An 11,934-nucleotide genomic window follows, 5' to 3' on the forward strand; every position below is an offset into this window, starting at 1 on the left:
ACAGGGGTAATATCTTATAAGAAGGAATAAGACTTAAACAATGTAGCTCTTGCAATAGCTATAGAGAAAAATATAAAGTTGTAGCTTTGTACACTTACTGCACATCTGTTTTGATTTTTATCCTGACATCTTATTCATTCTTGTAAATGGAACAAGAGTATTCAACTGCACAGGGCTCAGGAGAGGCCGCTTGCCTTTCTTCTGCACCACTGTACTGGCATTTATCACTTTTGTAACGAAGAAATTAAATTTAAACCTCTTGCTTATACAGTGGTTAATTGGAGCCAAACGATGGTTCAAAAAATGATAGCTGGACAGGACATTAGCTGAGCTGTTTTCCTAAAGGGAAGCACTCTTCAGGTACAGAACAGAGCAGTATTCCTGGACTGTGCTATCTATATATGTTCCCATGGTTCCTACAATAGGGCTGGAGTCTCAGCACAGCTAATGAGGAAGATATCCTGGCTCAGGATTTGTGAAAAGAAAGCAAATTGTGTTTCCCTGAGGAGTGTTCTTTCCTGGCTAGCATTGCAGAGCTTTTCTCTGCAGGCAACAGCTCTGTCTCTGCAAGTATCAAATTTGAAATGAAAGAACTGGCAAAACAATGCCCCTAAGCAGGCATTAATTATTTCAGGCTTAAAGGATGGAGTTCTAAGTAGCAGAAGAAGAATGGGCATGTGAAACTCATGCTCTGTTCCTTGGGCTTCTGCAAATATGAAATGGCAGGTCTCAATGTACACCAAAAGGTGATTCAATATTTGGCGTTATACTGCTATCACTCTTGGGATGTTTTCTTTCTTTTAAAGGCTAACATCTGAATAGGGGAGAGACATGGGATCTGTGATGATGTGATGATCCATGACTTGGGGTGGGGTATGTTGGCTCATCTAAATCACTGTTTAACTTGGGGGTTTTTTTTGCATTTGCAACTCTTGGTTCACTATGAAGGATAACAACCCAACAGGCAATGTTCAGTAACTCCAAATTTGTCTCCAATTTTAGGGATCACAAAGTTTAACAATTACAGAATTTGAGCCAGAGGACCTAGAAACTCAGCTGTACGAGGACATATACCCAGGTTATAATGCACGCTTCACAGCAGACAAGCTAATCCAGGACAGAGATGAGCAGAAGCAGCTTCAGCTGGCAGAGGAAAAAAGAATTGAAGATCACTGGGGTATCCTTGAAGCTGAAAGGATAAGACAGATTGTAGAAATGGAAGAACAAAGAGAAATGGAAGAAAAAAGGTGCCAAGAACTTGAGGAGATGCGAAAAGAACAGGAAAAAAGACGCTGTGAGGAAGAGAGGAGGCAATACCTCCTTGATGAAGAGACATTGAAAATAGAAGAGCAAACATGCCATAAAGATGAAAGAAGACTGATGAAGGCTGAAAAAAGGCAAGAGCTGGAGGAGCAGATGCAGAAGGAGTTGGAGGAACAACAAAGACAAAACCTTGGGGAGAAGAGGCACTGGGAAGTGGAGGAACAACAGAGACAAGAGTTGGAGGAGCAGAAGCTCAAGGAACAGCAGGAACAGAAACAAGAATTGGAGGAGCAGAAACTCAAGGAACAGCAGGAACAGAGACAAGAGCTGGAGGTGCAGAAGCTCAAGGAACAGGAGGAAGAACAGAGACGAGAGTTGGAGATGCAGAAGCTCAAGGAACAGGAGGAAGAACAGAGACGAGAGTTGGAGGTGCAGAAGCTCAAGGAACAGGAGGAAGAACAGAGACGAGAGTTGGAGGTGCAGAAGCTCAAGGAACAGGAGGAAGAACAGAGACAAGAGCTGGAAGTACAAAAGCTCAAGGAACAAGAAGAGCAACAGAGACGAGAGCTGGAGGGGCAGCGACAGCAGCAAAGGGAGGAACAGCAGAGACTAAAGCAGGAGGAAGAAAAGAACCAGAAACAGAGAGAGCAACAGAGACGAGAGCTGGAGGAGCAGAAGCACCAGGAACAGGAGGAGCAGAGATGTCAGGAATTGGAGGAGGACAAACATCAGGAATGGGAAGAGCAGAAGCACAAGGATCTGGAGGAGAAACAGAGACAAGAGCTGGGGGAGCAGAAGAGGCTAGCACTGAAAGAATTAAAGCAACACAGGACTGAAAAGGACAGTCAAAAGGAAGAAGAAAGAAACTGGCTGGAGGAACAAACAGAGCTCAAGAAAGAAAATAAGGAAGAAATACAGCAACAAGAACTAGAAGAGAAAGAGCTTGAAGAAGTTGAAATAAAACTAAAGCAGGAGAAAGAGCCTGAGAGCCTCAAACAAGAGAAGAAACAGGAGGAACAAAGACAGCATTTGAAGGAGAAAGAAAAGACAGAGAAGGAGCAACCCCAGCAAGCAACAGATAAGAAAAAGAAACGGGAAGAGCAGAGGAAACACAAACTCACAAAACAAATGCACATGGAAAGTTCAGACTGTGTACTACAAGATGAACTGAAGCAGCAAAAGGAACAAAATGGACATGAGCAGAAGGTAGACACAGAAGGACAAAATCTTCAGCCAAAACAAGAAAAATCCTTGGAACAGCCACAGGAAAAAGATCAGTTGTGTTCTGCTGGAGGGGCTGCTAGGCATCCAGCAGAGGAGAAGTTCCAAGAAGGATCAAGTTTGCAAAAAGTCAAACAGCCAGAAAAGGGGACTAAAACAGCAGAAGAAATACTAGCCCAGAAACTGAAAAAAGAAGTTGAGGCTCAGGAGCAAAAACGCATAGGGGAAGAACTTCGGTGGCAAGAGGTAGATGAAAGACAAATGGCATCCAGACCCTTCACATTTCAAGTGTCTTCTGGAGACAAACAGATCATATTTCAGAAAGTAAATCTGAGTCCTGTTATGCCCATCAAAGGAGCAGGACTCTCTTCTCCATCTGGCAAAGACTGCAGGGTGCACACTACCAGTAAGGGCTCTCATTCCCTCCCATCATCTGTGTGTGTACCCCACACAGCTATTTTGGTTACTGGAGCACAGCTGTGTGGCACAGCAGTGAACTTGAACCAGATTAAGGACACGGCTTGCAAATCATTACTTGGCTTAACAGAAGAGAGGAAAACTGTGGATATCCCCTCTCCAGAGAAGTCCGAGAGAAAAAAACAGGATCCCAAACCCAGCAGCAGTAAAATGAAACACGCACAAGAGGCATTGAACAACCAGGCTGTGCTGGCTGAGTGGGCCTCTATCCGCTCCAGAATCCTAAAGAATGCAGAAAACAACAAATATAACGAGAGAGACCGAGGAACTGCCTGCAGGCACAGTGATGACTGGACACCCCGAGGACGCGGGGCTCCCCACGGCAACTTGAGGAAAACCCTCTCTGCCAATGCAAAGTTCTCAATAACACCAGCATGGCAGAAATTTTCAGACGTTTCAAAAACCAATTCAGATGCTGAGAATGTAAATGTGACAAAAGGCAATGAAACAGTAGCTGTGGGGAGAACCACTGGCTCATCTGCTGATTCAAAGGAGGATGTGGTTTCCTCTTTTAAGGATAACGTAGCTGAAAAGCCTAAAGAGAAAATGGAAACCCATAGGGAAGTGACAGACAACACTGAAGGCTGTAAATTTGCAAAAGATCTTCCATCATTCCTTGTTCCAAGTTTTCCACATTCTATGGGGAAGGAATTACCCCAGCCAGAACTTCCCAATGCTCTGGAAAATCAGCAGAGTAACAGCACAAAAAAAGCAGATAAACCACCTCCACCAAATGGAGAAGAAAATGTTTCTCCTTTTGGGATAAAGTTACGAAGGACGAACTACTCTTTACGTTTTCATTATGATCAACAGGCAGAGCAAAAGAAAAAGAAAAGATACAGTGCAGGAGACAGTTTTGATGGTGTGCCTGACCCACTCACCTCAACAGAAGGAGAGAAAGAATCCTCTGTTTTCACTTCACAAGAAAGTACCTCTCCTGGCACTGGGAGAGCAAACATCCCTGGTAATTTAAAAGAGTCTTCAGTTGCTGTGGTGGAGTTTTCAGCACCTGTGGGCGCACCAGTGGTCCCACCAGCCACCGGCCAGAGTGCTCTACCTGCTCATGAGAAACCAGCATGCAAGTCACTGGTCTCACAGAAACCTGCTTTAGCTCCAAAGCCCACCAGCCAGACCCCACCATCATCTCCTCTCTCCAAAATTAACAGATCAAACCTATCTGAAATGCTGGCGCAAAGGGTGGCTAAAGCTGAATCAGATGGTGGCTGGAGAAAAGAAGACAAAGCAATTGCAGCCCAACCCACACCAGCCAATGACTACAAAAATGAAGAGGAAGAAGTCAAAGAAAAGAAATCATTTTTCCCATCTCTGAGTATTCCATGGAGAGAAAAAAATGACAAAAAGCCTGAGCCATTGAAGAAAGGTATGTATTTCTCAAAGCCAATTTGGCTGTTTTCTCCATTTCCAAAATGAGATACTGGAGGTCCAGAGGAAGACATTTGGCCTTAAGTTAAAATTTTTACCTGACATATTACTTGTGGAGGACTGTCACTGTGCTTAGGGTTGTCTGAATGAGTGTGAATTCCCATGCCCACAATTTAATTCAGAAGCCCATAAATTCAGTGTGACCAGTGCAAACTACTTAAAATTAATTTCAAGGAGGTAACAGTAGAGTGTGTGTGTATGTGTGTGTGTGTGTGTGTGTGCTGTTTTTCCTTGGCAGAGATGTTACCTCTGCCTCTAGTGAGTCAGGTGATGGACCCTGTGATCCATGGATAATGGTGTCATCAAAACAGATGGTGTAATTTTTAAAATCTACATTTTATTGCTTCCCTTTTTAAGGAAATGCTATCTAGCTTAAAAAATATTAAGATGTAGGTCCCCTTAACCTGGGCAAATTCTTTATTTAAGCAATACAGCTGGGCACAGCAGTCTGTGTTTCAGAGGCAGTCTTCAGTGATGAAAACAATTAGAGTAGCCATAATGTCTCCTCAGAAGAGAGTTGGAAGCCCCTGTGTCCTGAAATGGTATTTTGTACAAGAGGGAGAACTACCCTTTCAGAGTAAGGACACTGAAAAAGCCAAGGCAGGAATTCAGCATTTCATTGGGAAATCCCAATTTTTTTCATTCTTGAATTTTTCAAAGATCAGGACACTTCTGAAACAGTATCTCAGTGGAACTGCTGACTTTTTATTTCTTTTTTTCACACACACAGAAAAAAGGATAAATTTGGACAGCTGGGTGAGTGTGTCGAATTAGGTCTTATTCCTGAGGCATAAAATCTGTTTCAGGATTTGTTGTGCAGTCTGCAAAGGTCTGTGACTGACAGGGCATTCAATGGGCTTAGCTCCAGCATTTTCACAAGGTAGTTGGAGGGGTTTTCTCAAGACAAGAGATGTGCATTACTCAATCAATTCTTGTCATGTTTTCTTTCAGAAAAGCCTGTTCTTCAGAGCAGGCACTCGGTAGATGGCTCTAAATTGTTGGAAAAAGTGGAGACTTCACAACCACTTTGGATTACATTAGCACTGCAAAAGCAAAAGGGATTTCGTGAGCAGCAAGCTACGAGGGAAGAGAGAAGACAAGCCAGAGAGGCAAAGCAAGCAGAGAAACTGGCTAAAGAAAATGTAAGCAATCTTCAGAAACCTGCCCATTAGAAATGCTGACACCATAATTATAACTGTTAGCTAACTTTGTTATGTAGGAATATATTTTTTTATGTTTGGTAAGACTTCATAAAAGCTAAAATGACAGTGAGCAAAGAGTATTCTGAAAGTCTGGAGTTCCCTCTTGCAAAACTGAGACCTCCAGGAGAAAATACAGGGCAATAGTTTGGCAATTTTAGTGTAAACTCTGAAGGTATCAGGTGGTAGTTAATGACAGTCATAAGCAGAACTACTGTGCAGGGGATGGACTGGGAAAATTGTGTGCAACACAACGTGGTTCTTTCAGAGCTTACGTGAGATGTTAACCTTTCATGGGAATAACAGCTGGAATATGCAATTATAGGTGAGCATTAGTAAGTCTGAATTTATTTTTATTGCAGCATGTACTACTTGGGTAAAATACAGATGAACAAAAGAAGTGAACAATCATGATACATCCAAAGACCTAAAGCAGGCGCTGAATTCAATCACTTCTTTCCTATTCTCCAAATAGTTTTTACTCTCCATGGCCTTCTATTAGTTAGGGGAGCATTTCTGCTTCCAGTACCAAAGTGACGCTGCAGAAACAGTGATGTCCTATATAGGTATCAAAGATGGCAAATAGGCAGAGTGTGTGGATAACTAAATATATTTTGCTGCTTGTTATGAGAAACACATTTCTGATGGATACCTGCATAACCTGAGACATAGACAACTGATGGAAGAAAACAGCAGTGGGTGTACATTGTGTTTCAGAGCTGTATTTAACAGGGAGGGTTGGCCCAAACTCCTCAGTACTTTGACTGAAATGACAACATGACAAATTAAACTGTGTGGTGGGTTTTTCAGAGTCTTTAATAACTGTTGGTTTTAGAAGTATCAGTGTTGTGAATCTTGCTGGAAAGCACAGGTGATGAATGAAAGCATCCAGTGTGTCATCTCTAACTTGTAGCCATTACATGGCAGACTTTCTCATTTAGCAGTTTTCCTTCTCTGTCCTAGGCTGCTGTAAGTAATCAGTCAGATAATAAAAGTAGCAGCAGCAAAACAAGCACACTGCAGAAATCTACAACTCAAGAAGGAGAGAAGAAAATTGAGACTGCTGTGTCAAGACTAGAAAGAAGGGAGCATCTAAAAAAGTCGAACACCCTTCCAACTTCTGTGACAGGTAAAGTTGAGAGATTCAGATTCACCCTAGGAATAAGGCACTTCAGAAATGGTATTGCATGTTTTTTTGAGAAAGTGATACACTACTCATACTACTGCTGGAATTACAAATGCATTCCACAGAATAACACAACTTATTCCCATCTCATGTGCTGGCAATTATGATGGAAATACATCATTTTTACAGACTTTTACCACTCTTTACCAGGTTATTAAGACTGCACTGCTGCATTTCCTTAGAATTGCCCCAGTTCAAGTTAACTAAATTAGGCTGTCTCCCCAAGCCATATCCAACAGTATTTTTGGAACATGACTAATGCACATTAGAGGGATCTGATTTACCGTAAATTGCAACTGCAGTACTGTTTTGCCTTTAGGTTGGGGGATAGCACAGACAGAGAATGATATTTAACTTGTACAAAGAATATTTGTGCAGGGAATGAAGCACATTGTGTTCTCACACCTCCCAGTTTGTCAAGGAGAATTATTCACCCCCCATTATTGGAAAATGCAAAAAATAATCAATTCAGTTGAAGGTAGTCTGTTACTTTGCATCTAGGACTTCTCCCTCCCAGTCAAATATTTGGCATGGTAGGTTGGAACCAGAACCTACTGCTTTATCTGTCACTTCAGTTAAGCTGAAACTATCCCATATTCAAAAGGCAGGCAAATTAAAATAAATACTTCCCCAAAGGGCATAATATTTGGGGTGGCATGAGGTGATCGTTGAAATACAGACTTGAATATATTTCTCTAGCTAAAAGTACTCTTAGGAAAAAGGTCTTGGAGTGGATAGGTGTTGAAGAAACCTTTCTAAAAGTTGTGCAAGTAAAAAGCATTTTTGAAAGTAAATACATGTATCAGCTGCATCTATTCAGTACCACTCTACACCAAGAACAGTGAAATGTAACTACTGAAAGCAATGAGGTGACAGAACTGATTTGCTAAAGGCTAAACCAGTGCTACTCCTGCATTGCAGACTGTCCCAGACTGAAAAACCCCTACACCTGCCTATATGCAGTTGATTCAGCAGCTGGATCTTCACACTGCAGCTGCACACCAGAGCAGATGTCCCTGAGAACTTCACTTGGAATACCTTGGGTTGGCCAAATGACATTTAAGGGTCCTTTCCAACCCAAAGCATTCCAAGATCTTACATAAATAGCCCAAAAGGTTCATGCTTTGCAGCATGAGCTCTTTCTCAAACTCTAAAGGGGATCTATTGCAGCCCTACCCCCAAAGACTCAGCATGGTCTTGTTATGCTGTACATGGTCAGGTCTAGCAGAAACCAAACTCCATCACAATAGATGATGCCAAATTAGATCAAAGGCCCAAACCCCAATTATCCAAGGTCATTCTGTCTGCACTACAGTGACAGTTCAGAAGGAAATTGAGGAGGAATTACCAATCTTGAAATACCTAAAGTGAAAGGACAGAACTCTATTGGCCCCTAAGAAATAGTGACTGGATTTCCCTGTGATTACTCACCATACCTGGAGCCAGGCAGCCTTTAGCAACTACACATATCTAAAAGTATTTGTGGATAGTAAGACCAATTTGGGCTTGCCACAGTCAGAAGAGCATTTAAGACAGAAGACCAGCCTAGGATATGCTTAAAATGAAAGTCTGCTGAGTCCTCCTCTAAGGACATTAAAAAACACCCAACCTGAAGGTGGTGTATTTCAAAATTGCAGTTGTGTCATATACAACAGGAACTGATAAGTGTGGGACTTTTAAAATAGCCTAAGTTACCATAGTATTTAAAATAATTACCTTTTCAAAGTGGCTATCTACAGAAATTGCTGCTGTAACTGTTCATTTACTTGCAGATAAAAGACATATGATTAAAGATGCACTAAAAAGAAAGAACTTTTTTTGGTATCCATGCAATTTTAAAGCTTCTACACAATTTTAAAGCTTTTATACACATTCAAAACCTCAAAATGAAATGCAGCTAAAATGCAGTAATGGGGAATCTGAACATTTAACAAAAAAAAAAAAAAAAAAAAAAAATGGCTCCTAAAAAAAGAAAATGTGTAAGGGTGGGGGTGGGGCGGGGAGGATGAGCAAGGAGTTATTTTGTAACTAATATTTTTAGAGTTACTCCATGTGTTTCAGACAGAATTCATTTCTATTCAGGTTGCCTTCGAGGGCATTCACTGTCTCAGAATTTATTTTCCCATTTCACCTCTACAATACTTCCATGGTTCTGCTCTGTGAAGTTGCTTCTTAGAAATCATTTGTTTATTAAACATATTTTCTTATGGAGTCAGCTGTTTGTCTTATACTACTTGGAAGAAAATGTGGCAAAGAGCCAGTGGAGAAAGCAGGTTTCTTTTTCAGGACAGTCTCTTGGGCAGGGTTAATTGAGGCAGGAAGCTATAGGATCACCTTCTTCTCTGAAGAGGGAATCTAAATCCTACTGAATACATTTGGTTTACACGCATGCAGCAGCTGCATTACCAAAGAGAAGAAGACCCCTAGTTTTATTTCCCTTTGTTTGCTATGGTGCATTGTTTGCTATGTTATTTAAATAATTTATTTAAAGAGGAAGACTAGCAAATTGGAAATATTTCCTTTGGATATCACAAGGACTGAAAATTTTGCCCCTATTTTTGTGAGTTAGATTACTTGGAGTCACCTCTGAAAAAGGAAACTCAACTCCTCCTTACTTGATTATTTTGCTAATACAGTAAGATTTAACTGAAAATGTTAGAAATAAATATCTAGTGTTAGAATATCTTCACATAAAAGTGAAATCTCTAGAATCCTGCAACAAAGCACAGAATTCAACTAATGTTGGTTTTTTTTCCCCCCTCTCCCTATTCCATAAAAAAGTGGAAATTTCAGATTCTGTTCCATCAACCCCAGTGACAAAGGAGGTGGCCAAGAGATTCTCTACACCTGATGCTAACCCAGTGTCAACAGAACCAGCCTGGCTTGCTTTAGCCAAGAGGAAAGCAAAAGCCTGGAGTGACTGTCCACAGATCATAAAGTAAACTGTAAAGTTACATCTCTATTGCTGACTATTAATTGCTTTCTTTTATTTATTCTGCTTTTTACATGACAAAGCTGAAAGTGCATGTACTGGAAGGACTGAAAACTGAACTGATTACCATTTTGCTCTAGCTCACTGTAAAGTCTACTCAAGTCATATATTCATTGCTTTGACAAATAGCTAAAGGAGGTCATGGCAGAAATCTCACAGCCAGACTCTCTCAAAAACTTAAGAGAGGGCTCAGATACTGGATGTAAATTTTAGCAGGTATCATGATAAGGGCCAGAATAGAATAAGAGTTTAGACGCTTCTTAAATTCTGTTGGTATTCAGTTCTGGAATTTTAGATCTCTATGTTTGAGATCTCAGAAATTTTTTCAGAACTTCATTGTTGAAATTAAGGAAAGATGCATGTTTCCTTCTCTTAAGTCATAATTTATTTAAACATGTTAAACTGTATGAACTCTCAGTTCTGCCTGCTATTTTAAAGCTTTTTCCCTAAGGAAGAGCTTCAGGATACACTGTTCCACATGCAAATGCTAAGTGATGGTACCATCCAAATGCTGAGGTAATTTCTTTAATCATAGGATTAATACACTACATCTATATGCCCTCACTTCTAGGAAGAAAACAATTAATACTACTTAAAAAGCCACAATTTTTAAACAAATGTCATTAAACTCTCAGAAAGAAGTCAGGGAGTCACTGTTTCTTCCAGTCATTTGGGTGCATCACTGTTTGTGTTTGGCCATATTTCTGCTGCATAGAGACAGTGATTGTGCATTACAACTTTAAATCAATTGACTGGAATTAAACTGTTCCTGTGCTAATGCAAATTCCTGTAGAATATGTCTCAGGAAGTTCCCACAGGAGTAGGACTGGCAGAACTAAAGTTAACTGAGAGGTAAGTCAGTGGGAGTTTTAGGAGTTTTAACTCTGCATTCTTCCTGATTTTATTCCACATGCAACTTCAGGCAGTTCAGATAACTTCCTGTACTTTGACCAATATAGCCAGAACACTTCAAAAAGAAGTTTACTTACCCCATCTCAGGTATCTGGTGTGGCAGTTGAACACTTTATTACTTCACATAACTAAAACAGAAATGTCCACCCCCTCCCTCTTACAAAAAAAGGATGAAGTCCATAAATGGAATAAAAACGTCACTATCCTCAACATCCCACAGAAATGTCTAGGCCTAAATTTTAAAATGTCACCCTATTAAATAAATCAACTGAGTTTGTTTTACATGGAAGACTTTAAAAAAAATTTGAAAGTCTCCTTCTTACAACCATAAGGCTCAAAGGAATCTTTAAGCCTACAACATCATAAAGAGAGACATTTTCATGAAAAGAAATTACACCATTATAGAATGATACAACATATGCTTCATGGAAGTGTTTTAGCCAAACTGCTGTAAGCAGCAAGAGAAACAGCATTTTAAACTACACAGGAAACAGAGTGAAACCTGTTGTACACTCTGTTCCCAGAATCAAAAAGGAGTTTCAGCAAAAATCATTGGCAAGTACAGCCTTTCCCACCCAACAGAAAACAGGCTCAGTATCACGGTTACAATAGCACAAACACAATGGATGTGTTAGACTGAGTACATGTGCAGCAGCAAGATGGGCTTTCTTGGGTGTCTTAAGCCATCAATTTTGCTCAGTTTCATATTTAAAACCAAAATCTCTAAAGTAACCTTTACCAGGAACATAAGTAATATGTTTTAAGCAGAAATGAGACAATGCTGCTCTCAAATGCTTGGGAAAACACCCAACTTAATGCCTTCAATATCTGAAGAAAGAATTGGCCCTGTAATTCCTTTTGCTCTGCTAGCACCTGGAATTAGTGCATCTTAAATTTATATTTTTTCCAAGCTTTTTGCCTGCAGTATGGATATGAAATACCTTAACTGCCTGAAATCCATCTTTACGATTATTCATTGGGAGGGGGAGCCAGGTAGGAATACAGAGACGGTGAAGTAAATCAGGATTAAAGATACTGGTATTCTGAAAAGCATAGCAAAATTAGGTGCTATTGTGCATGACATAAGGATGCAATTTTCCAATACAATCCATTTATAGCACATAGAATAGAGCTTTCATTAAGGATGGTCCTAAGCTAAAGCTTCAAAGCAGAGTTTTTTTCCAACCATAAAGGTATCTAGTGTAACAATGGAAACTGTATTATGTACAGTACTTGATGGA

At 40.3% G+C, this 11,934-nt stretch overlaps 1 protein-coding gene across 1 annotated transcript in view; it reads left to right on the plus strand.

The window, feature by feature from the left end:
- The window catches only part of CRACD (capping protein inhibiting regulator of actin dynamics), a gene marked incomplete at both ends in the record, with an annotated part of 60,206 nt that extends 50,475 nt beyond the window's left edge, over positions 1 to 9,731 (plus strand). Inside the window, 4 exons of the mRNA XM_084205227.1 lie at positions 1,003 to 4,342; positions 5,356 to 5,546; positions 6,567 to 6,732; positions 9,571 to 9,731. Of these exons, the coding sequence (XP_084061353.1) occupies positions 1,003 to 4,342; positions 5,356 to 5,546; positions 6,567 to 6,732; positions 9,571 to 9,731 (3,858 nt within the window). The remainder of the gene's footprint in view (positions 1 to 1,002; positions 4,343 to 5,355; positions 5,547 to 6,566; positions 6,733 to 9,570) is intronic.
- Between the last annotated feature and the right edge of the window lie 2,203 nt (positions 9,732 to 11,934).

The sequence above is a fragment of the Fringilla coelebs genome (assembly GCF_963513975.1).
Source record: "Fringilla coelebs genome assembly, chromosome: 4".
Classification (NCBI taxonomy): Eukaryota; Metazoa; Chordata; class Aves; order Passeriformes; family Fringillidae; genus Fringilla; species Fringilla coelebs.